Source organism: Haliotis cracherodii, unplaced genomic scaffold (genome assembly GCF_022045235.1).
Source record: "Haliotis cracherodii isolate W230 unplaced genomic scaffold, xgHalCrac1.p SCAF_12, whole genome shotgun sequence".
Classification (NCBI taxonomy): domain Eukaryota; kingdom Metazoa; phylum Mollusca; class Gastropoda; order Lepetellida; family Haliotidae; genus Haliotis; species Haliotis cracherodii.
Genome location: NW_027266267.1, coordinates 29,224,588 through 29,252,395, shown reverse-complemented (window position 1 = coordinate 29,252,395; position 27,808 = coordinate 29,224,588). Strand labels below are relative to the sequence as shown.

General features: G+C 39.5%; 1 protein-coding gene across 3 annotated transcripts; it reads left to right on the top strand.

Annotated features, from left to right (window-relative positions):
- The first annotated feature begins 500 nt into the window (after positions 1 to 500).
- Positions 501 to 27,808, top strand: LOC139458329 (kin of IRRE-like protein 3). Of its 3 annotated transcripts, XM_071239715.1 has the most exons (15): positions 503 to 1,299; positions 6,151 to 6,486; positions 10,177 to 10,479; positions 11,074 to 11,355; positions 13,360 to 13,659; positions 14,956 to 15,156; positions 15,762 to 15,902; positions 16,583 to 16,747; positions 17,624 to 17,651; positions 17,940 to 17,986; positions 18,610 to 18,663; positions 20,140 to 20,220; positions 23,973 to 24,101; positions 25,043 to 25,183; positions 26,690 to 27,807. In XM_071239715.1, exons 1-15 carry the CDS (start codon positions 1,212 to 1,214, stop codon positions 26,740 to 26,742), a joined length of 2,349 nt encoding a protein of 782 aa, XP_071095816.1. In that variant the 5' UTR covers positions 503 to 1,211; the 3' UTR covers positions 26,743 to 27,807. The 3 variants fall into 3 exon arrangements, with proteins under 3 accessions (XP_071095818.1, XP_071095817.1, XP_071095816.1); XM_071239716.1 differs by lacking the exon at positions 20,140 to 20,220 and having other exon boundaries at positions 502 to 1,299; positions 26,690 to 27,808; XM_071239717.1 differs by lacking the exons at positions 20,140 to 20,220; positions 23,973 to 24,101; positions 25,043 to 25,183; positions 26,690 to 27,807 and adding an exon at positions 19,772 to 19,886 and having other exon boundaries at positions 501 to 1,299.

Genomic DNA, 27,808 nt, shown 5'->3' with positions numbered 1-27,808 from the left:
TCTTTCTACTTTGGTAAATAGAAACGACAAAACCCTTTCCATATCAATACGAAATACCTGCTAAAACCACAAGAATGGTATCGTTGACACGCCTAATTTCATAATCAGACTGAACAGGATCCGAAATCTCGACTATGTTTCTGGCAAGCATAAGCAGCTGGAAAACGTCTTAGCGTGTCGTTAAAAAAGAAGATAAATTATCGTTATAAGATTGTAGAAATTTTAATGAACAGGCATCGCTCTCCTCTGTTGCCTCTCTGTGTGCCCAACCTCGTACTTTCATCTGGAGAGCCTACTTGAGACCAGCATAACAACCTTTGTGTTGTAACGCCTTAGTTAATTATCCCAGGGATGCAGGAAGTCGCGGCCTGGTGCTTGTTGAATACCGGATACGTATTTCAACTTGTAATTACTGACTAATATGCAGCACGTACGCTTAGAACATAGAGATTGCTAAGGTTAAACGTTTCCGTGGACATAGTATTGGACTTTTCAGTACTGATAGCGTTAAGTATTCATGCCCACCAACATTATACAGTAAAACAACACAATAATGTGCGACAGGCTGAAGCATTCGTAGATAATAATATGGGTGTTTAGGACGGTTGATATGTGAACCCACATTCGTAATTCTCGTGACTCTTCTTTACGGATTACTTAATGTTGTCTAGATTAGATATGTGAGGTGAAGTACTTCAGTTTGATACCGGCGAGAGATGTCGATGAATTTTGATATTTATTGTAATTCCAAGTTAAGTAACCGAGGCAACGAGATGACTGCCACTGGCAACTGACAGACGTCATTAATACTGTCAGTCATCAACCATTAGACCGTTATCAATGGCTCTGAGACGAATGAACGTCTCTATGGAACCCATGTTGACACCTCAGCAGCTGAATATGTCCATGGAATAATGAATCATCGGTCTCAAATAAAAGAAAGGGAAACAACGTATGAAACTAATTTAGTTTAAATATCAATATTTTCAAACTACACTAAACTATCACCAACAATAGATTAACGTTTCCGAGCTAGGAAACCAGAGTGCTGCCAAGTGTGACTGCAAACTATCGTTCTCTCTGCCCCGGATGTGCACAGTGCCAGGACATGGCTTCACTTGCCCCGGCCAATTAACTGCGGACATTGTTAGTAACTGTAAATCTCTGTTTAAACGAAACAAGATTTAGTTGAAGACGACGCACGTTGGAATATGGATATGTCAGCGTTCTGGGTCTTCTGGTTGGTCTATGTGAGCCGTCTTGTAACAGGGTACTCGGAAATAGTCGAGAGCGTGAAAGGTAAGCCTGGTTTGTAGATTTTCTGTATGCCTTTTTTGCATTCGTAGTCTGAGATGTTATAATCATATGTGCAGAGTTGCGCCCCTTTGCGTTAAAGGAAAGTTGATTATGAGTTCTATTCCCAATTAAAGTTGAAATAGGCTTGAGCAAGTTGACAGTCCTAACACGTTTGATTAACTCGTTTCAACAACACGTATGCAACTTTAACGATAACTGTCTCTCTGGCAGTTAAGTATTGCCCTACATTCTCCAAAACAACCTCTCAGTTGCATACATGACATAAAGCAGAAAGCCTAGATGAAGATTGAAAATAAACACCCAACATAAGAATCACATTCACTCGTACCCGAGCTTGTGGGTTTCACCAGAATGGTAAGCGTCTAGGACCTGCACTTTGGTCTTAGCCTCACATTAATCTGACTCGCTGTGAAATAAATGAAATAAAAAATAGCTCACACCCAAAACTCTCACTCACCTCGAATGAAACTTGCTAAAATGTCTCGCTCACTCACTCTTGAGTCATTTAAGCAATACTATTAAAGGACTTATATTTCTTTGCTGTGAACGAGGGAAGGAGTGAAATGAGACGACTTCACAGAGGCTTCATTAATGTAATCCAGATCTATGTCCTAAATAGCAAGGTTAACACTAGGGCAACAATATCTTCAAGTATATAATGCACGTGGAAAGTATGTGTCCATTGTTACAGAGATTACGAGGAGTCAATCAGATGACACACTCAACCTCAAATTGGTAAGTGAGTTTGGTTTTACGCCTCATTTAGCAATATTCCGACAATATCACGGCGTACCCATGTGGAGAATGGAACCAGGGGAGAACGCTTTAACCACTAAGTTACCGTACCGCAATGTGAAATAACCAAATCAACTGAATGTTCATTGTTAAGATCTGAATTGTGCATTATCAGTAGAAACAGTGGATTCGTATGTTTATGTTGGCGTCAAATGTCATAAAAATAGAACATCCCGCATTTAAAGCTTTGTTTGAGGGTGCTAAAAGGGCTTCATCTTGTTCAATGAAATATGCTTGAACCGTTAACCTCCCAATCGATTGTCTGGTTTCAGCATATGTAGTGATAATTGCACCTATTCTACTATAAGGGCCTGAAACATGGGGATTTGGCTATTCTGAACTGACAGAGTACATCTAAAGTTCCTTAACCTTGCCTCTGGGCTAAAATCTTCAACCTCCAACTTCATGGCGTATGGTGAACTTGGGAGAGTACCCTTAAACATCATAATACTGCCATAATATTGCAATAGAAAGTAACTGGAAACAATGTCAAACGTATTATGCAACCTTATGGTGGCTGTTCGTGATGCAAACTCGACTGTTTCAATTTTTGGCTAAATTGTATAGAGCAGTTACTTAAAAAATTAGGCTTGACCGAAGTATTTATATCTCTTATATCTCAATATTTTCATAACGAATGGATTGCCATAACTGTTGAAAGAGCGCTAAAGGATATATTTTAACAAAAATGGAGAAGCGATAATTTAGCTAGATCAAAAGGTAATCACCAGCGATTTCTTATCGTATTTTCAGCTATGTAACAAATAATAAGAATCTACCGGTTGAAACAGGCCGTTGACATGGGATACCTTGTGAACAAAGACGTTGTACATTACGTATATCACTAGCTAATGCCGACGAATTCAATTATATTTTTCGTTGTGAGGCATTTACTGCTTAAACTTATCTAAAAAGTACCCATGTTGGAACAAGATGCTCTCTTTCCAATGCTTATTTTGTGCATCTAATTTGAAGGAAGTGAAATTTTGTCTAAGTATATATCAATTATATGCTCTAACTAAGATCTAAGAAGCTAAAGTCACCTTGTCAATATCATATTCGAAATAAGTTAGACATTGCTCTTGCACCACCAGCGGTGGTTTATGGAAAACAAAAAGTTCTGAAGTTCTGAACTTCTGGGGATACCTATAGTTCCCTGTCCAGTGTACAAACTACATTAATCGTTATCACAGAGGTTGGCAAACAACGTCTCAAAACAACTGTTAATGAAATGTGAAATGTGGCCATAAGGAAACAATGAATACAATGAACGTTAATTCACGAATAAGATAGTCTGAAAAAATGAATGTATATCTGATTCATATGACCAAAACACCATGCAGAGATCTTATGGCAGGTTATAGAAACTAGATTCCTTTTTTAGTCTCTCACCTGTACATCAGGACTTTCGTTATTACTAAACTGATAAATTCAGCACCACAATCTGTGATACCAACGTGGACCATTGTCACAGATAGTAAACTTGACTCTGGGCCCTGTTCCACAAAGCGATCTCAGCACTAACTGAACAATTACTGCCATGCGACCGTCTCTGTGGTCCAGTGGATGCGCAATACCAAAAGACGATGAAAGATGGTACTTGGTGTTACACTATCCGGCGCTCGGCATAAGAAGATAAAACACGAACTCGTCAGCTTGCAGTATAATGTGTGCTAGTTAAAATTCAGTTTGGTATTATTTAAACAGTAAGTCTGGACCAGTAAGACCAGATACACGCACGCACGCACGCACGCACGCACGCACACACGCACACACATGCACACGCACGTCGATATATAATTCAACTGACCAGAACTGCCACAATTCAATACGGTAATTTGTTTGAGCGCTAATATTTCCTTCATGAGATACCCTGTGAGTCCGGTGAACCCTCGCTAACAGTGTTTGTTTAACACCGCAATATTCCGTCTGTATGACGGCGGTCTGTAAATGATCGAGACTGGGGCACAACCCAGTGATTGAAATCATGAGCAACGACCTAGGCAAATTGGGATACGATGACGTGCATGAACAAAGCCAGCGTGCCTGACCATGGGTTGCTGAAGATCTAATCTTCATGGAAGCGCCGTTCATGTGGAATACATGTGCAAGTATATATTGACACACCAAACAAGATCGGACAAACGAGGTTGTACTTGGAAACGTATATAACTATACTATTGGCCCGTGTCACTCCCAGCATTCCCAGCGTCATCTTAACTTTTACAGACTCGTGTTGATATATTGGTTACAAAACACTCTGGTCAGATTCTCATCATATTAGGGTGCAAGAAGTAACGTCGTTAAAATAGTGAACTTTGATCGCCAGGGTCTGTTTCTGATGTCTGGGAATGAAACCCTAGATTGTGTTGTCCTACTTGTACTTCCACCAACGCACTGCCACGACAAGGAAATGTGACCCTGCAAACCTCTGTACAAGTAGACCCACCTAAAGTTATGACCCTTACAGCGAGACTCTCAACTTTCTTGTAATTCACACAACAACTTCAGTCTCTAGATTGTAGTTTTAGTTGCGTCCACCGTTATAAAGATCGATCTCATGTTAGTATCAAGTATTCGTTGAGAAGCACCGTCACACCACCTAATTATTAACAAAGAATTTTAGGAAATAAAACCCCATATAATATGAAAGGTCTTAATTACACAGACACACACACACACACACACACACACACACACACGCACGCACGCACGCACGCACGCACGCACGCACGCACGCACACACACACAATTCATCAATGCCATTCAAAGAAGGAAACTCGGGGACTTCGGTCCACCAGCAGAAAAGTAGACGAAGCCAACCATGTTGACATTATCACGTTAACATCGCTATATTACAACGTTTGGACCATGCCGCAGTTTTAACATGAATACTCTTGGGCCTCTTAATACCGATCGCCAGGCAGGGTAACAACAAGTACAACCTTTTTACGAAATTTGGTATGACGCAGCCGGGAATCGAATTACCGACCTTCCAGTCTCCGCGCAAAAGCTGTATCCATAACAACATGGATGCGCCAGTTGGGGTGGACGTGTTCAGCAAAACACCTTGAAACACCTTGATACATTTAAATTGAATCCTCGTTTTGGGAAGAGATTTGGTATTTAGGAGTGTACTAGATATAGTGCTGTTTTAAGTACATTAAAAAAAAGGGTTTCCCAACTCTTTAAGATTATTGAGCTTGTGAAAAACAATGACATAGGTTAAACATGGCAACGTGTTCACCCTGATGGTTACAATTAAATGTGGTCGAATGAAACATAATAACACGCAATAAAGATATAAACAACTAAATTAGTACAATAGATCATACTCTAAGACAATCCTATTCCAGAAATATCCCTGGAAGAGGTGAAGTGAGGTGAAATGAAGTTTTACGTCGCGTTGAAGATTATTGCACCCATATAGCGACGTGCATGTGTGTGTGTGTGTGTGTGTGTGTGTGTGTGTGTGTTTGTGTGTAGGTGTAGGTGTAGGTGTGTGTAGCTGCATGTACTACAGTGTAGTTTGATGCCGATTTTATAGTGCTAGTCCACTGTGATATCATGCTTACAGAACAACAAACGTAATGAGATAATAAAGGTGGAAACTTAAAAAGGGAAGCCTTGCATTTATTCACCCGATGAAGGAGCAAGTTGTGAAATGTTGTGTTCCTCATAATGTATTGACACCCATACATTCTCCCCCAGTAGTGACATGTTTTGTGACTAATGCATGTCAACAGTTATCTAACTAATTTTTCAATTGTTTTCACGGGCTCATGTATTTTATCTTGCAGTCTTGAAGCCCGAAATAATAACTTGACGGGGATCCCCTCACGACACACCATCCACATCTTAATTTCAGATTGCTGTTGGGATAGCCAGTGGTTAACCTTTCCTCAGGTATCGCTGGTATCTTTGACATTTATCCCAATGAGGTCAATGTCCAATGTAGGTATTTCCGAGACTTTGGGGATTATATGAACATAAAAAATGAGTGGTTCCTGTTGATGGGAATTGTTTCATCATTTTCAGAGGGGATTGCCATACGTGTTGATGGGGGTCATACGGAGGTTCGAGAATATACAAACTTTACATTGATATGTGAAACAACGACAGACATTGGCAGGATAAAATGGTTCCAGAATGGTAGACGGATGGCTGTGTCTGTCAGGCGTAAACCCAATGCCTGTTCTTTAATACGGTCTTCTAGGAAGAGGGGAGAATATGCAACTAAGTGCAAGGGTAAGCAGCTCTTGCTTGTACTGGAAGAAGTTACTAGTCTCGACAGTGGCAGGTGGTCCTGCGAAGATCCTACTGTCAATATGAAGAGCAACGAGCTTGAAGTTAAAGTTGTTCCAGATGTGACTGGTAAGTTTGTTTGAATGTTGTCCCATAAATGCAATTATTTCTAACTTGAAATATAAAACATATTCTGGGGGTCATTAATATCGAATTTGCTCAGTCAATCACCTGGTCCCCGAAAGTTTAGCACTTAAAATGCGGCATGATCTGAGCTCATCGAAACTGTCATGTGGGGGTGATATATGAATGACAAAGATTCATTTTAGATGCCAGATGACGATTATGTAAGGTCACAGTATATGTTTACTGACATAAAGATTATGTCAGGTCACAGTATATGTTTACTGACATAAAGATTATGTAAGGTCACAGTATATGTTTACGAACATGAAGATTATGTAAGGTCACAGTATATGTTTACGAACATGAAGATTATGTAAGGTCGCAGTGTATGTTTACGAACATGAAGATTATGTAAGGTCACAATATATGTGTACGGACATGAAGATTATGTAAGGTCACAGTATATGTGTACGGACATGAAGATTATGTAAGGTCACAGTATATGTGCACGGATATGAAAATTATGTAAGGTCACAGTATATGTGTACGGACATGAAGATTATGTAAGGTCACAGTATATGTGCACGGACATGAAAATTATGTAAGGTCACAGTATATGTGTACGGACATGAAGATTATGTAAGGTCACAGTATATGTGCACGGACATGAAAATTATGTAAGGTCACAGTATATGTGTACGGACATGAAGATTATGTAAGGTCACAATATATGTGCACGGACATGAAAATTATGTAAGGTCACAGTATATGTGTACGGACATGAAGATTATGTAAGATCACAGTATATGTGCACGGACATGAAAATTATGTAAGGTCACAGTATATGTGCACGGACATGAAGATTATGTAAGGTCACAGTATATGTGTACGGACATGAAGATTATGTAAGGTCACAGTATATGTGCACGGACATGAAAATTATGTAAGGTCACAGTATATGTGCACGGACATGAAAATTATGTAAGGTCACAATATATGTGTACGGACGTGAAGATTATGTAAGGTCACAGTATATGTGCACGGACATGAAGATTATGTAAGGTCACAATATATGTGTACGGACGTGAAGATCATGTAATGTAACAGTATATGTTTACGGACATAAAGATTATGTAAGGTCACAGTATATGTGCACGGACATGAAAATTATGTAAGGTCACAGTATATGTGCACGGACATGAAGTTATGTAAGTTCATAGTATATGTTTATTTACATGAAGATTATCTAAGGTGACAGTATATGTTTACTTGCATGACGATTATGTAAGGTCACAGTATATGTTTAGGGACATAAAGATTATCAAAGGTCACAGTATATGTTTATTTACATAAAGGTTATGAAAGGCTAAAGTACATGCTTACTTACATGAACATTATCTGAGGTCACAGTATATGTTTACGGACATGAAGATTATGTAAGGTCACAGTATATATATTTATTTACATGAAGATTATGTGAGGTCACAGTATATGTTTACGGACATGAAGATTATTTGAGGTCACAGTATATGTGCACGGACATGAAGATTATTTGAGGTCACAGTATATGTTTACAGACATGAAGATTATCTGAGGTCACAGTTTATGTTTATTAACATGAGGATTATTTAAGGTCACAGTATATGTTTACTTACATGAGGATTGTTTAAGGTCATAACATATGTTTAGTAACATGAACATTATCTAAGGTCACAGTATATGTTTACTTACATGAGGATTATTTAAGGTCATAGCATATGTTTACTAACATGAACATTATCTAAGGTTCACGGTTTATGTTTACTTTCATGGCGATTATTTGAGGTCACAGTATATGGTTATTTACATGAACGTTATGTAAGGTCAAGGTACAGGTTTAGTTACATGAAGATTACGTAAGGTCGCAGTATACATTAACGGACATGAAGATTATGAAAGGACACATAATATGTTTAATTACATGAAGATTATGTAAGGTCACAGTATATATTCACTTACATGAACATTGTCTAAGGTCACGGTAAATGTTTATGGACATGAAGGTTATGTATGGTAACAGTATATGTTGACGGACATGAGGATTATCTGAGGTCACAGTATATGTTTATTTACATGAAGATTATGTAAGGTCACAATATATGTGTACGGACGTGAAGATCATGTAATGTAACAGTATATGTTTACGGACATAAAGATTATCAAAGGTCACAGTATATGTGCACTGACAAGAAGATTATATGAGGTCACAGTATAAGTTTACGGACATGAAGTTATGTAAGGTCACAGTATATGTTGACTTACATGAGCATTATCTGAGGTCACAGTATATGTTTACTTACATGAACATTGGCTAAGGTCACAGTATATGTTTACGGACATGGAGATTACGTAAGGTCACAGTATATGTTTATCTACAAGAAGATTATTTGAGGTCACAGTATATGTTTACTTACATGATGGTTATGTAAGATCACAGTATACGTTGAATTACATTTACATTATCTACGGTCACAGTATATGTTTACGGACATGATTTTATGTAAGGTAACAGTATATGTTTACGGACATAAAGATTATGTAAGGTCACAGTATATATGCACAGACATGAAGATTATTTGAGGTCATAGTATATGTTTACGGACATGAAGATTATTTGATGTCACATGATATGTTTACTTTCATGAAGATTATCAAAGGTCACAGTATATGTTTATGGACATGAAGGTTATGTAAGGTCACAGTTTATGTTTATTTGCATGAAGATTATGTGAGGTCACAGTATATGTTTATTTACATGAAGATTATGTAAGGTCATAGTATATGTTTACTTTATGTTTAAGATTCGTGAAGATTTCGATAGGCAGATAGACGTACGACCAAAATAGACAACAACAAAAAATATTAAAGTCATTTAAGAAGGTAGAATTCTGCGTCAGATGTATTTACTGAATCTAAACTCTAAACAAGAATATTGAACACTGAATAAGAATGGTTTCTTAATGGAAAGTAATTTGTTTTCTTGCTTTTCTTTCTGAGAACTTGTCCTTAAGAAGGACACAATTTCAAAAGAGAGTATGGCGTTGGCAATGGAAAACTTGAAAGTAGGTTAATGACTACTGTATCTAAATGTTGACATACATCTTACCATGTGTTTGCTGTTTATTAATAATTATGTTCTTTTTGAAGACATTTGATATTTGGGTGGTTGACTTTAGCATGTCAGTTTTATATACAACGCTACATTTGTATGCATGACGGGTCAGTGAAAATGGACCATGGAAAATGACAGCATCCACCCCTTATGACTGACTGACATTTTTTCACATTGTATTAGGTTCATTTAGACTATTACACAAAGAGACAAGAAGAAATTACTTGTGTAAATCATTGAACATTATCACCAACTCGCAATCCTATAAATGTACGTCAATTTCAATAATACTTTCAATTTCTGCTACAGAACCACACATATAATGTTACCACCAAAGCCATTTAGTTTCAATATGCCTACAAATAATACTGTAAGTACCTTAGATGAGCCTTTATGAGATATTATTTTCAACTAAGAAATATTCAAATAAACGTTCACATATGTCAAAGAACCGATATGTGCAGTTACTTACGAAGGTGTTTAATTGTTAAGAAAGCTATGCTTCGTGCCCAGAAAATATGTTGCTCTCTTCATTCTTTAAGAATCTCCACGTTCAAATCTGCCGGAGTCCGTCAGTCTCTCGGGCAACGTGGTGAAGATTGTGTACGGGGTGGATCCAGTGTTGCTTACCTGTAAATGTCAGTGTGACGACATGTACGTGTTTGCCTGGGACTACGGTAACGTGACGGCGAACGTGAGCACGGTGAAGAAAACCCCTGGTACGTGTCTCCAGCAGCTTACAGCGTGGGTCTCCTGGAGAGATGACGGCAGTAACATCAAATGCGTCGTCACCAACCCGAACACAGGGCAGACAGCATCAGCAAACATCACGCTGGACCTTCAGTGTGAGTGATTCTACCTTTTCTTGGTATTTGCGACCTTCTTTGTAAGTATTGCGTTTTATCTGCTGTGCGTGTTGACCTTCTGTTTGAATATTGTATCTCGTGTGTCAGTGTTGACGACCTTCGGTGTGTACATTGTGTATTGTCTGCGAGCATTGAGGACAAATATGTGTGAGGTTTGTCAACATACAATGTGAGTAGTGTCAAAATTCAGGGTGAGTATAGACAACCTTCTGTCATCTTCCCAGTCATCAGTGTGAATATTAACGACCTACGTGAAAGTTGAAATTGACGTCCGAAAGTAAGGACGACATATATTGCACCTTGGTGGTATATTACTTACTTCCAATGAGCAAAGGGTTGAGCATTAACAGATTTAATGAAGTATTGATTACCTTCAATTAGGAGATACACATGTTGTTTAATGTGGAGGTATTTGTTAATTACCTGGAGATTTGACTCCTCTGAGTTGAATTTGAAACGGAGGGCGCAGGTTTGCTATGCATAACATTATATATGGACAAGGGCCTATATTATGAGAAACATTTGAAGATCGGTTTTGATTGTTAAAAATTCATATTGATGTTTATTTTACAGACATGCCACAGAACCCTGTTATATCCATCTCGCCCCATGACAATATCATTGAAGGTCAGGAGGTCAATATTTCCTGCCAGCCTCACCCTGAAGGAAAACCTCGTGGAAAGACAACGGTTGTAGTAAGACCAGGCAATGACAAGACTCACACGAGAGAATCTTACGTAACGTTCCAGGTCTCACGAGATGATGACGGTGCCGAAATCAATTGCTATGCATTGAATAAATATACGCGTGGTAACAGCTCTGCCTATTCGGACAAGGACTTTTTGAGAGTGTTATGTAAGTATCTTACGAAACACGTTTAGCTTATATGATCATGTAAGCATCACCATGGAATGACAGAATATATATATGAACTTTCCAGGATATAAGGTTTTTCCATGGGACGAGAGGAGACATATGACCGACAAAATCTGACTTTCATTATTTTTCACGAGACTATGAAAACACCGTTGGACTACTTCCTCATCTTGGAAAACCCCTTGAAATTTCCTATCGTAAATGAATACAGAATCATCGTTTGAGATCACTTAGACACTTTAATTTTCAAGAAAGGTTTGGGATATTTATTTTCGTTGTTACTGTTCTGACTGTTGTTAAATCTGATCTGTTTGGGGTTTTATCAACTACTGAGGATGTTACTTACAATTGTTCGCAAGAGACTTTAAGGAATTCTTTTGTTCACAGTAAGATAGTTGACAAGATATTTTAGAAAATTAATTTGTACACAGTTGGATGTTTGATAAGACAGTTTAGGGATTATTTAACATAGTTCAATGGTTGACAATATACATTAGGGCATTATTTTGTGCATAGTTATTCCGTGGTCAAGCTACTTTTGGAAATTAGTTTGTACACAGTTAGTTGGTTGACAAGCGATTTTAGGGATCAATTTTACACAGTTTTAAATGGTTGGAAAGATACCCCTAGGAATATATTTTGTCACTGTTAGATCGCTGACAGGCAATGTTAAGCAATTAGCCTGCAACCTCGTGGTATCGCTGTACTTGTCATGTACGCTAACGGAACAAAATGCACTCACTAACCTTTATGATTATTCGTGTTCTCTATATCAGATATCATTTATTTTATCAAACAATGCATATTTTACTGATAAAAGTTCATTATTTACATTAGTACCTCCGAGTAAAAGCCGGGCCTCACGCTCTGTTTGACAAGGGAGAGAACTCCATCGTATCGGTACAAACAAAAGTTGTGTATGGAGGTCCAAATTGGACAAAAAGAGGACACAATTCTACCAACCACTTGGTATGATAATGCCAGACATCAGTGATTTGTTCAGACAAGTGCAAAGACAGCACAAGTAAAATTCTAATTGTGTTATCAGTGATAGGTATTCAATACATATTTACCGAAAAGTAAGAGAAAAATATTTTTATAAGTCAACAACAAAATATCAGAAATGATATTCTAAGATTGTTTATAAAAAAGAATTAGATGACAATAATTTGTCACAAAATGGAGAAATGTTAAAAGTCAACAAATAATATATAAAGAAAAGCACTTCTAGTATGCCCAAAGTATGTAATATTATTTATCTTTTGGCTACTAGTGAAGAAAGTATTTCTTAGTTTGGCATTATGGCCCTTATGATCTCCCAATAGATCCTGGGCACAGAGCAGGAAAAAATGTGCGGATTACGTAACTTCCGTTACCTTATTAGTCGCCATGAATATGCAGATGATCCAGTTCAACTCCAAAGAGAATGTTTCCTTGAGGAACTGCGGGTTATATCGTTGGCCATTGATAGATGGGGGTAAGGCATATTAAAAATGATGCCAGAAGTAAGTATCGACGCATTAATAACTCCTTACTTACAGCAGACGGAACATTCCGAGGAAATTGAAATTGTTTACGAAGTGAGCACTTCCTGGTTACTGATTTGCATTAACAGACAGCCGCTAAGAGGCGTGTCCCGCGTGAACTATCGGAAATCACAAATGCAGCGATACGATGAATGCCGCGGTACCACGGGGTCCGAGTATATATGATACACAGTGAGATGGTTGACAAGATACTTAAGACAAGGGTTTGTTGTCATACATAAATGCTTGACAAGATATTTAAGAGATGTCTTTTGTACACAGTGAGATGGTTGACAAAATACTTCAGGTGACACAAGACGAGGGTGTTTTTTTTTTCACACACTTAGATGCTTGACAATATATTTATAGAGGTGTATTTTGTACACAGTTTGATGGTTGACAACCATTACCATGAAGCTATACACTATACTATCCCTCATTGTTATCTTCTCCATAGACCACCCAAAGTTGACAGTCATATCAAACGTATCGATATCCGAAGATGGCAATCAATCTGTGGTATTCACGTGCACAGCAAGTGGTAACCCTGATAGCACGACATTCTTGCCCTGGACGCACATGTATGGCACCACGGTTGTCCGAGAACTTGCAGGAACCAATAACTCCACCCACTCTACACTCAGAATGTCATCACTACGCTATCAAGACATGGGAATATACATATGTAATGGAACCAATGGCATCGGCAGGAATGGTTCGATGTACAGCTTCCATTGGACCAAGCTGGACGTACACGGTAATTATTCAGATAGATTTTGCAGCGTCAGGCACTATTCCAGCTATGCCACAGTACGGGACACCAAGAATCGAACCCGGATCTTAGGCGTGGACAGCCAACGCTTACACCACCCAAATGCACCAAACGAAACCCTGTTGTGGCGTGTTTCGCCTGCAGACAATATGAAATGCTGAAACTAAAGTGTATTTATGTTTCTTCATTCATGTCTTCTTATTAGTCTGGTCAGAATCTAATCGTAGCTTAGATCTAACTGTGCACAAAATGAGTTCTGAATATACATTTGCCGAAATTATCCACATGGATAAAGGTTGTGACCTGACTGATCAAAACCTAGGCATTCCGGGGAACGAAACGCTCAGAAAACAATATGTTTGGGCGATGGTACGTTAAGAAGACATAACTTGTAAGATTCTCTGAAGTTTACTTCCATTTGTTGTCACAGAGTATTGTGTCGCTAATCACCAGTCTTGTGGCCATACTTACCTATGTGGATTAATTTAGGCTGAATAATAGTGTGTACCGATACAAATGTTGTTTTGTAGACATGTACTCGACGTTTGAATTAACGACATATAATATAAACAGAATATTATAGTTTTACGTCTATACATTTGGATTACTGATAGTTATAAGAATACCTTGGTCGACTTATTTGCAGTTTCGAAAAGCGCAAATTATAACTTAAGGCATAAAGGTAATTCTCAAACAGTAAAGTGAGAAACAAAAACATATGCATGTTCATTTATACACCAAAGCTTTGGAATATGCAATCAGAAGCCCTAATTAGGGGTTAGGAGGCAGAGACCGTCACAACATTTCAGAACGCGCTACATGGTAGGGGAGATAGTGGGATACACTGGCACTAAACTTACGGAAACAAATTATCACAGTCGCCTAGGGCAGATTAGTATAATAGACATATTTTGGATATAACAATTGTCCCTGTATCATACCGAACATACTTAAAGGTTTACATTTCTTTTTTGTCTGTACAAATAACTATATTCTTCGAAATGAAATGTGTTTTTACCCACAAGGTTTTTCTTTACGAACAGTGATATATACGGAAATTCGTACATGAGTAAGGAAGATCAAATCCACTATTAGATTCTATTCAAGGCTTCAAAGATTTTCAGTTAAGTAAATGAACTGAGTACATTTGGTAAGAGTAAATCAATACCTGGAGCGCAATATCTACATGTTATAGTCCAATATATTCATTGTTATAGGACAAGATATAGAATATTCACATGTTTAACTACATATATAGGCTGCATTGTCGTGTTTCCTCAGGACTTCCGTTTTTCCCCGATCACACCGATGAAATGACCGTGGTGAACACGCTACAGAACACAAGCTTCACCTTGACCTACAGATATGTGTCTGACCCGGGATCTAACGTCACGTGGTTTGCTAAGGGGGAACAACTCAGCCCTAATGAGACTGGTCCGTTTGTTGGAACATCCCCTGAGAGAATCCGCGTTGATATGTATGGTGAGATATATTGTGTGGACAATATTGTGCTTTACTTCTGAGTATTACACTATTCCCTAAGTCCGTCTCTGTAATGAAATGTACTACACAAAACGCTGTTTCGAGGATTATGATCTTGCGGACATTGTTAGCGATATCACGTTTGATGAACACCATGTGTGAGTGAGTACGTGCGTGCTTCTCTATTATAAAATGTACTACACAAAGGATTCCTTCAAGGATTATGATCTCATGGTAGGTCTTTCGGTAGAATAAAGCAAAAGGATAAAAATGGTATCTGTTGGGGATGCAGATATGAAAGGACAAGGCTTGTGAATACAATGTGTATTCCTAATGCAGGATATTTACCACCCCCAAACACAATCGCGTCATACGTCCGATACACACATGGATTTTTTTCCATGCTTGGTGTGGTAGATTTATACTTCAAGTGTAAGCTAAATTTTATAATCAAAAACATGTTCCATAGATATATATGTTTTATATTGCCAAGTCAGATACGAAAGCATAATATATTGAAAATGCATTATTATACAGAGATTTTATTTTATATTTCAAACACATTTCACAGTGGGATTCAAAAATTAATAAATCTATTATTTCAGGTAAAAGTATACGTTTGTATGGACACGAGGAGAGACTATTATTTCCAACTGTGACGGCCGATGACGACGGAGAGTACTTCATCCGTGTATGCAACGAGTATGGCTGTCGCAATTCAAATGTTATTCAGCTCAAAGCAACAGGTTAGTACCATCAGTTCTGGTCATTCTTCCATTTCTCTGATAGGATTCGGAATAATTGTTTGCTGATATATTTAAAACACAGTAACTAAAAATTGAAATAAGATCTGATATACGTCCTTTTCCATTTCTCGTGATCGCGAGACTGCATTTTACCGTGCGCACGTTGACGGGGTTACATTTTGCTGTCGTCCTGGGCGAAGTTTCACAAGGAGAAACTTACGAGTGTCGTAATTTATTGTTAAAGCATGGGAGTTATGAATGCCTTAGTGCTAAGATCGCTTTGTGGAACATGACGATGTACTTGAACTAAATGTAACCACGTGACTGACTTACTCATAAAGTGCTTCCTGTAGACATTGCCCATCGAAGGATGACATTATTAAACTCTGCTTGATGTAACAAACCAGAAGGAATACCTTTTCATATTCAAATCAACTCGCTCAAAATGAAAGTCAAATCTTGAACGCTCTAAGTAACTCAATCTAGGGTGGATCCCAAACCATGAGACAATGCATGTAGCCGTGAAATACTCGTGTTCTAGAAACTAGTCAGCTGTCACTGTTTGCACTACGGAACATGGACAACTGTGTCTACGACATGTGCATGGTTGTGGCGAAGGAAACACTTCAGTCCTGTTCACTGAAAACGATTAATGAAACTTCCTTTCTTGTTTCATATAGACACCCAGAAAACAGGAGTCATACTTGATGGACAGGAAGAATCCCCAGTCAATATGGCTTTAATAATTGGTATATCGGCCGGGTCCGCCATCTTATTTATTGTCCTTGTCCTGGTTATACTATTGCTGCTTCAACGACGGAAGTGTGGATCTCATGACACCACAGGTATGTAGTTATAAAACTGCTTTGAGTAGATCTGTGGTAGATATACACCATGACGTAACTCCATGAGGATTCCGTGTTAGAATTAGTCCCCAGCAACCATCATGTTTGTATGCTGGTTCTAAGAGGCCGCATGGAGGATTGAGTTTTCGGGTTCGGAGATTTGGTTGCTTATGTGTCACAGCAGCCTGACGGGGTGGATAGTTGTTTGCATATCAATCACCGGCTTATGTACATGCAGCCGTCATATAGCTGGAATATTTATGTAAATCAAGACACCTACCAATAAAAAATAACTGCACATGTAAAGTAAATGTTATTCCTGTCTTTGTCGTAATCCCCGGCTGATAATCTTTTTTATGTCTATTTTATTTCTATGTTTTCTTCAACGACGTTTCATATGTCGTAGTTAAGTGTGCAACATGACATTGTTGAATCTGTTTATCTAAGGGACTACTGACTCATAAATATAGTACAAGTGAAGATCCGGGTTAGAAGCAGCCCATGCCTACATGAAAGAGGCAACCAACGGGGTCGGGTTGATTGGTTCGCTGACTTGGTTGATGCATGTCATCGTATCCCATGCATCGTATTCATGCTCATAATGTCAATGACTGGATTGTCGGGTCCAGATTCGATGATTTACAGACCGCCGTCATATAGATCGAATATTGCTGATTGCGCCTTTAAACAACAAATTACCAAAGCAAAACAGAAATCTTTTATAAGATAAAGAAAATGAATTTAACTCAAATAACCGGAGTCGGACGGTTCGAGTGTCAGCTGAGACATACAATTATATAAATGCAATGTTTTCGGGATTGAAGCACGCATTGTGAACATGGGAAAACTAGTCTTATTCTGATTTATTTTTTCCAGGTGATAGAGCTCTTCACAACACAAACGGGTAAGAATGTAGCCTTAAATAAAAATCTATCGTGTAATATATACCATGTATGAAGATGTAATATATACCATGTATGAACATGTAATATATACCAGATAGTTGTTGCAAGGTATTTTGTATGTGCGAAAACATTTTTAGACTCGTACTTTTAAAAATAAGATATCTGGTTTTGCAGAAAAAATGTCTAGCCTCCATACAAAATCCCAGCTCCCATCCCCCTTCAGAATATCAAATGTTCGGTCCCATGGCACTTTATTAAACATCAGCTCACTCTTCTGAGTTACACAGGTTATCCACCACGAAGGGAAATGCAGCCTACGACCGAGAAAGTTTAGGTAATGTTCATACTTTATTCTTTAAATTTTTAAACATTTTTCAAACGTTGAAATTTTTTATAATTCACATAATTATAATCAAAAGTAACGAAACACCGATAACTCCAAATGAATTGACGTAATTACCGTGGGTAAGAAAGATTACCTGTCTTCATCACTAGTTTGCCTTTTACCCCCAATAAAAACTACTCGCTAATTACCATACACAGTCGAATCTCGCTATCTCGACTTTGACTTTAACTTCACTCTGGAATTGTATACTTTTATCTCAAATTGGTATTTGCCACATCAACTATTTTGAAAAGCGCAAGTAGTGACTGCTTCTGAGCCTCCAGTACTTGTCCTCTGTATATAATTTATCCCAGTTATTATTAACCATTGCTGGCGAAAAATCATTTCAATTTGTCATCGCATGTACGTGATGTGCTTTTAATGACTCGACTGTCCGGATATATCGAAGTTATAAGAGTGACTAGGTTCGACTGTATATGAAACTATAAATATATACGGTTAGAATGATTGTCATGCCACATTACGTCACGCGAAGGTCATAATGCAAGGTCATAATTCTTGCAAAGACGCAATAACTAGCTGTGTATTGAGTCTAACGTTTTGTTTCACAGGTACTACTGAGAAGGAACGCAAAGGCAATGGTTCGGAGAAGGACTCCATCTTGGGTAGGTGTATGATATCACAGTTCACTCCAACAGTGGAATGCACATTGGGACGATGACACGAATGTTGAAAAAAATAAATTAAGTCACACCGTATCTCATGATAAATGTAGTTCCTCATTGGACATTCTAGTGAGGTGAAAGGTGGGTTAAAATAACTGTTCATGTTCTTCACGCCGAAGACCTGGATTCATTTCAAATAATGCATACAACTGGCCTGTCGTTTTCACGTAAGACGCTCGGCATTAAAGGGCTAAAACTGGTCGGCTCGGAGTCTGAGTGGGGTATTCTTGTTGAATTGCGGCATAGTATATCAGTGGGCTAGCATTATTAAATCAGCATTAGTCCGGCTTAGTCAACAAGACGTGTATATTTGGTTGGTGCATCTACGGAATCGCTACCAAACTGTCACATTAACAATTCCTGGGCTGAGAGCAATTAGTGGCAGAACCGTACGCAACCGGTTGAGAGAGCACAACGTCCGACCTCGACGTCCAATGATACACCGTAGTTTGCTTCAAGGTGACCGTCAGTCACGCCAAGCCTCTGAGGTGTAAGACGGGACAATATCCTGTTGAGAGATGAGTCCAGGTTTCATCGGGACATCGCTGATGATCCTGCAAGGACCTACAGGCGCCCAGGACAACGTTGTAGCGACGCTTGCATTACTCAACGTCGCCAGTTCGGAGGTGGAAGTGTAATTGTGAGGAGAGGTGAAATAGAGCTTAGCGTCGCTTTCAAGTTTATTTGCACTTATATAGCGACGTGCATGCATGTGTGTGTGCGGCTGCTTGTACAAATTTGGACTAATGCCGATTATATACGGCTAGCCCACTGAGATACCATGTCGCAGTTTAACGTGAATACCCTACTCAGTATACTTGTTTTAGCCAGCGCCAGGCGGTCTGGACGTGTGATGGTATGGGGAGGCATCATTTTCTACATTTTGTGAAAATATACGGTTACACGCTGCTTTCTGTATATGCCCCTGTGTATATCTGCCGTACACTGTATTTCAGTGACCACGACGAGCACTCTGTACATCAATATACGGTTACACGCTGCTTTCTGTATATGCCCCTGTGTAAACCTACCGTACAATGTATTTCAGTGATCATAAAGAGCAGTCTGTACATCAACATACGGTTACACGCTGCTTTCTGTATATGCCCCTGTCTACACCTACCGTACAATGTATTTCAGTGACCACGACGAGCACTCTGTACATCAACATACGGTTACACGCTGCTTTCTGTATATGCCCCTGTGTACACCTACCGTACAATGTATTTCAGTGATCATAAAGAGCACTCTGTACATCAATATACGGTTACACTCTGCTTTCTGTATATGCCCCTGTGTACACCTACCGTACAATGTATTTCAGTGATCATAAAGAGCAGTCTGTACATCAACATACGGTTACACGCTGCTTTCTGTATATGCCCCTGTGTACACCTACCGTACAATGTATTTCAGTGATCATAAAGAGCAGTCTGTACGGGAAGTCTCTGGTGGCAGACCAATCTGAGGGACACGATGCCAAGTCAGAGCCTAGTGGTAAACAAGATTATCGTAGTGTGTTTAAACACATGAACATGTCACACCATACAGATGCACCACTACTGTATGCGGATATCTTCCATATAGTAACCTCTTGTGCTATCGGTCCCCCCTGTGTAACACAACGAAAGCAATGATATTAGTTATAGTGTCATTAATATGATGTCATCAGTGTGGTGATACTGGTACGGTGTTACCGGTGTGGTGTTACTGATGTAGTGTCCTCGGTATGATGTCACCAGTGTGGTGTAACTGGTATGATGTTACCAGTGTGGTGTAACTGATGTAGTATCATGGTATGATATTACCAGTGTGGTGTAACTGATATAGTTTCATGGTATGATGTCACCAGTGTAGTGTAACTGTTGTAGTGTCATGGTATGATGTCACCAGTGTGGTGTAACTGATGTAGTGTCATGGTATGATGTCACCAGTTTGGTGTTACTGAAATAGTGTGCTCGGTATGCTGTCACCAGTGTGGTGTCACTGATCTAGTGTCATGGCATTATGTCACCAGTATGGTGTAACTGATATAGTGTCATGGTCTGATGTCACCAGTTTGGTGTAACTGATGTAGTGTCATGGTATGATGTCACCAGTGTAGTGTAACTGATGTAGTATCATGGTATGATGTCAACAGTGTGGTGTAGCTGTTGAAGTGCCATGGCATGATGTCACCAGTGTAGTGTAACTGATGTAGTATCATGGTATGATGTCAACAGTGTGGTGTAGCTGTTGAAGTGCCATGGTATGATGTCACCAGTGTAGTCTTACTGATATTGTGTCAAGCTATGATGTCACCAGTTTGGTGTAACTGACGTAGTGTCATGGTATGATGTCACCAGTGTGGTGTAACTGATGTAGTGTCATGGCATTATGTCAACAATGTGGTGTAACTGATGTAGTGTCATTGGTAGGATGTCACCAGTGTGGTGCTACTGATGTGGTGTCATGGTATGATGTCACCAGTGTGGTTAAACTGATGTAGTGTCCTTGGTATGATGTCTCCAGTGTGGTGTTACTGATATAGTGTCCTCGGTATGATGTCACCAGTGTGGTGTAACTGATGTAGTGTCATGGTATGATGTCACCAGTGTGGTGTTACTGTTGTAGTGTCATGGTATGATGTCACCAGTGTGGTGTAAATGATATAGTGTCATTGGTATGATGTCACCAGTGTGGTGTAACTGATGTAGTGTCATGGTATGATGTCACCAGTGTGGTGTAAATGATATAGTGTCCTCGGTATGATGTCACCAGTGTGGTGTAACTGATGTAGTGTCATGGTATGATGTCACCAGTGTGGTGTTACTGTTGTAGTGTCATGGTATGATGTCACCAGTGTGGTGTAAATGATATAGTGTCATTGGTATGATGTCACCAGTGTGGTGTAACTGATGTAGTGTCATGGTATGATGTCACCAGTGTGGTGTAAGTGATATAGTGTCATTGGTATGATGTCACCAGTGTGGTGTAACTGATGTAGTTCCATTTGTATGATGTCACCAGTGTGGTGTTACTGGTATGATGTCACCAGTGTGGTGTTACTGGTATGATGTCACCTGTGTGGTGTTACTGGTATGACGTCACCAGTGTGGTGTAACTGATGTAGTGTCATGGTATGATGTCACCAGTGTGGTGTAACTGATGTAGTTCCATTTGTATGATGTCACCAGTGTGGTGTTACTGGTATGATGTCACCAGTGTGGTGTTACTGGTATGATGTCACCAGTGTGGTGTTACTGGTATGATGTCACCTGTGTGGTGTTACTGGTATGATGTCACCTGTGTGGTGTTACTGGTATGATGTCATCAGTGTGGTGTTACTGGTATGATGTCACCTGTGTGGTGTTACTTGTATGATGTCACCTGTGTGGTGTTACTGGTATGATGTCACCTGTGTGGTGTTACTGGTATGATGTCATCAGTGTGGTGTTACTGGTATGATGTCACCTGTGTGGTGTTACTGGTATGATGTCACCTGTGTGGTGTTACTGGTATGATGTCACCTGTGTGGTGTTACTGGTATGATGTCACCTGTGTGGTGTTACTGGTATGATGTCACCTGTGTGGTGTTACCGGTATGATGTCACCAGTGTGGTGTTACTGGTATGATGTCACCTGTGTGGTGTTACTGGTATGATGTCACCTGTGTGGTGTTACTGGTATGATGTCACCTGTGTGGTGTTACTGGTATGATGTCACCTGTGTGGTGTTACTGGTATGATGTCACCTGTGTGGTGTAACTGGTATGATGTCACCTGTGTGGTGTTACTGGTATGATGTCACCTGTGTGGTGCTACTGGTATGATGTCACCTGTGTGGTGTTACTGGTATGATGTCACCTGTGTGGTGTTACCGGTATGATGTCACCTGTGTGGTGTTACTGGTATGATGTCACCTGTGTGGTGTTACTGGTATGATGTCACCTGTGTGGTGTTACTGGTATGATGTCTGAGATCCGAAGTATGTGATATAATGTCATTGGTAGGATGTCACCAGTGCGATGTCATTGATGTAGTGTCATGGTATGATGTCACCAGTGTGGTGTTACTGGCATGGTGTTACAAGTGTTGCGTTACCAGTGTTGTGTTACCGATGTTGTGTCATGGTAGGTGTCACCAGTGTTGTGTTACTGATGTAATGTCATAGTGTGGTGTTACTGATGTAGTGTCATTGGTATGATGTCACCAGTACGATGTCATTGATGTAGTGTCACCAGTGTGGTGTTACTGGTATGGTGTCACCAGTGTGGTGTTACTGATGTAGTGTCATGGTAAGTGTCACCAGTGTGATATTACTGGTATGGTGTCACAAGTGTAGTGTTATTGATGTAGTGTCATGGTATGATGATACCAGTGTGGTGTTACTGGTGTAGTGTGATGGTAGGTGTCACCAGTGTGGCGTGATGGGTATGATGTCACCAGTGTAGTGTCACTGATGTAGAGTCATAGTTAGTGTCACCAGTGTGGTGTTACTGGTATGGTGTCACCAGTGTGGTGTTACCAGAGTTTTGTTACTCTAGTGTCATAGTATGAAGTCACCAGTGTGGTCTAATTGATGTAGTGTGATTGGTATGGTGTTACGAGTAGGGTTGTTACCAGTGGGGTGTTACCAGTAGTGTCATTGGTATGATTTCACCAGTGTTGTGTTACTACTATGATGTTATTCGTATGATGTTACTAGTCTGATGTCACCAGTATGGTGTCAGCAGGGTGTTGTTACTGATGTAGTGTCATGGTAGGTGTCACCAGTGTGGTCTTACTGATGTAGTGCCACTGGTGTGGTGTTACGAATAGGGTGTTACGAGTGAGGTGTTACTGATGTAGTGTCATTGGTATATGGTGTTACGAGTAAGGTGATACAAGTGTGGTCTTACGGGTGTAGTGTCATTGGTATGGTGTTACGAGTGGGGTATCACCAGTGTGGTGTTACTGATGTAGTGTCATTGTATGATGTCACCTGTTCATGGTATGGTGTTACGAGTAAGGTGATACCAGAGTGGCCTTACGGGTGTAGTGTCATTGGTATGGTGTTACGAGTGGGGTATCACCAGTGTGGTGTTACTGATGTAGTGTCATTGTATGATGTCACCTGTTCATGGTATGGTGTTACGAGTAAGGAAATACGAGTGAGGTGTTACGGGTGTAGTGTCATGGTATGGTGTTACTAGTGTGGTGTTACTGTTGTGGGGTCACCATTGTGCTGTTATTGATATGGTGTTTCCAGTGTGATGTTACTTCTTTCAGCCTCTGGTGCAGTCTGCTCTGGGGTGTACATGGAGGTGCAGCATCCAGACCAGGATGGGAACACAGAGGCTGAGGCTGATGTTGAGGCTGAAGCTGAACATCGGGAGGAAACTCAGGAGGAAGCAGATGGTAAACGACTGAAAATAACTGCGTGATTGGCATATGTAGAAGTTATTAGTAACAGTAAAGACTAGATATTTGACGGATGACAAATTCATGTATTCTATTATGATGCGACGTTTCGGTATTGATCCTTAAACTGAGTGAGTAAGTTTGGTTTTACACCGCTTTGAGCAATATTCCAGCAATATCACGGCGGGGGACCCCAGAAATGGGCTTCACACTTTGTACCTATGTCGGGAATCGAACCTGGGTCTTCGGCGTGACGAGCGAACGCTTTAACCACTAGGCCGTCCGACCGCCCCTATACTTATTCTGTTGGCACGAAAGAGTGTCAAGCAAGGATTTATATATACCGAAACGTCGCATCATAATAGAATTATGAAGTTTGATATTGATAATAATGTAATTTCGTAAGTAAGTGAGTGAATATGGTTTTACGCTGCTTTTAGCAATGTGCCTGTACATCAGGATACATAAGCAATGTGTTTTTTCAAATGTAGCCTTGTGAAATATTATAGTGGCTTCCCCAACGTCTACATTGAAATGACACCTTGTGAAAAAGAGAATACGAAAAGCATTGTTTATGATAATAATTAAATTCGAAACGTCAGCAAAGTTTCCAACAGTTTTCTTTAACAATGTGGTTGTGTGAACTGTACTACGCGCAACGCAGAAAATAAGATCAATCTTACCACTTCTGATTTGACTCATATATCATTTTCCTAAAAAACACAAGAAAATATGACAAAGGAGGTCGTTTTAATGTTTATTTAGAAAAAACGTTTCTTGACATTCCACGCCATATTGATGACAGCTACGATATGTGCGCCCCCGTACACCTTCAACAAATACATGCCATGTGTACATGTGTAATTCACTAGTCATATTAATACAATGTAGAAAGAAATGCAACAATTGTTAATGATATGTTCATGGTCTCTTTGAAGCTGAAACTGAGAAAATCGTCACCGAAATATACTCTCAAGTGCAAAAGCCCCGCTCATCCCACAAAGGCTCAACAGTCAGCGACGAGGTTCTGAGTGGGGTCATTGATGACCATCCCCCAGAGGATGCCTTCCGAGATGTCGGTAAGAGGAAATAATAACGACGACAACAACAATAATAATGATGATGATGATGATGATAATAATAATAATAATAATAAACTTCGGGCAGAGTACAAATGTAGACTTAAGAAAATCAGAGTTCAGAGCTGAACGCTTGCAATAAAGTAAAAGCCACAAATATTTATGCTGTACCCGTCCTTTCATATTCTTTTGGTGTTGTTGATTGGACTTAACAACAAATTCAGTGTATTGAAACCCTCACACGAAGAATCATGTCAGACAATAGATCCCACCACTCTCGCTCTTCCCTCAATCGCTTATATTTACCAGTCATTATGGGAGGACATGGTTTGATTAACGTTTGGGCACTTCATGATAGAATTGTTTTGTGCACTTTTGCACACATTTATTTGTCTGATGATCCTCTTGTGAAGCATGTCAAGACTCTGTTGATGGTTCTGTACTGCTGGGCGGTACATATGAAACAAACACAGTATCTTAAACTGCATGATGGTGTAGCTCGATCATTTTATTACCGTCTTCGCCATGCTTATGGTTTTGACACAGAGATCCACCCATGGTACGACCCGGAATATGTAGAGGGCGTCATGGAAAATGATAAATACAAAATTCTTTGGAATAGGCCCATATACGGCCTCAGGCCTTTCCAGGCCAACAAACCTTATCTTGTCCTTTTTGATAAATGCAATAAAATCCTTTATGCAATTGAATTCCCTGTCTGTTTTGTCTCTAATGTGATTGACAAGATTCAGGAAAAAATCATACGGACCTCGCTTACGAAATGTCACGCTTGTATCCCAAGTACCAAGTGCCTTGTTTTTCGATTCCCCATTCTCCACTGTTTCCGGTGGCTGAGCTTTGGTACCTCCCAATCTGTTGCCTGACACTTGGGTTTACTGCCAGAAACGCAGCCCTTCTGGTAATCTGGGTAATGCAATGGGCTGTCGTGGTGGGGTGTCATTCTCCTAAACCTTCTGGGTGGGCTTCCTGGGAGAAGTCCCATTCGCTGTCTGGGCTGCGTGTAGGCAGGGAAAGGGCTCTGAGCTGATGATGAGCATAATTAACCTGACTGGGTCAGGATCACCCAAACGACCGTTGCTGCATTTATTTATTTTAATCTGTAAATGATAATGATAATGATGAAGGGTTGGATGTTACATCCTCATTACATCTCACGATACCGGGTACCCATTAACAGTTGGATGAATAGAAACGTATTTCAGACCTGACCTTGTATTTACATGCTCATATCCTTTATCAAAGAAACTGTCGATGGTGTGTGATTAAAATAGTATATTTCATTTACCAATCAGGTAGTAGATATATTTAATTGTGTATCAACTGACTCAATATTATCAGTATAATAACTTTTGAATAATACACATGTCTAATACCAATGATTAAACATAACGTCTCTAAAACGGATTGATGTAAGTTAAAATACGATTATTCCGACACTCTTATCAATAACCTGTTACTAAACCACATTTGTTCATCTCCTTTCAGATTTAGAAACTAAAGATGAAAGTCCAGGGGATGCTGAGGCAGACGTTGTGTAATTGAAAAAACAATATTATGGTAAACCCGTGATTGCCACGAACGAAACAACACATACTTTAAACCAGCAAATATTGTGGGTGTGGGTGATAGGGTAGCCTACACGTCAAAGCCGTTAATTCGTCACGTCGAAAACTCGATTTCGATTCCCCACATGGATACAGTGTGTGGAGACCATTTCTGGTGTCCCCGTCGTGATGTTGCTTGAATATTGCTAAAACGGCGTAAAACCATACTCACTTAAAACCCTGGAAATGGGTCTGCCTTCCTATTCATATTTTGTATCGTGAACTGCCTTTTCGAACGTTGTAGTAGTCTTCAATGTGTCTTACTTTTCAGCTGTTGGTCATTGGTAAGCAGCTGGGAGGCAATGCAACATATGCTTGAATTACTATTTATCATCTGATTTTTACATTCAGTATTCCTCGATTTCCTCGGGTTTCGTTGTGTCCTTGGACGTTTACATTTTAGGTCCAGTCAATCAAACAATAAACACTTCATCAGTTTTACGTTCCGGTGAATTACCATGTAAATAGGTTCACAAGCATGCCTGTAAAAACGAACTAATGATTTACAGGTCTCATTAATGATATAAAGGATCAGTATTGATTCTGCAACCTATCATGGTTATAACTGTGTATGTATGTATGGCTTGGTATTGCTGACGAACCATTCAATTTAACAACGACTGTCACCAGAAGTAGATTTGTTACTTGTTACTTAATGACATGACCACACAGGTGTCAAACTGAGGTGGGTGTCGCTGCAACCCTGTATCTATAACATGTATATACTGTCGCAGTTTGTCTATGGTGCATATGGACTTTGAATAAATCCACTGTGTGAGTTTGTTCTCGAAGAGGAGTTTCATGAATACAGACCCCCTCAGAAAAAGAAGTTTCACTTCATACATAAATAACCATGAGCTCGTGTACAGTGTAACCATCTGACATTTGCATTTGCGTATATTGCCAAGCACATGTTTTCTTTTATCCTTCACATGTCCATTTCCCTTTATTAATTCATCCTATATGCAATTGTCTGTCAGCAATGTACTCATATACTTCT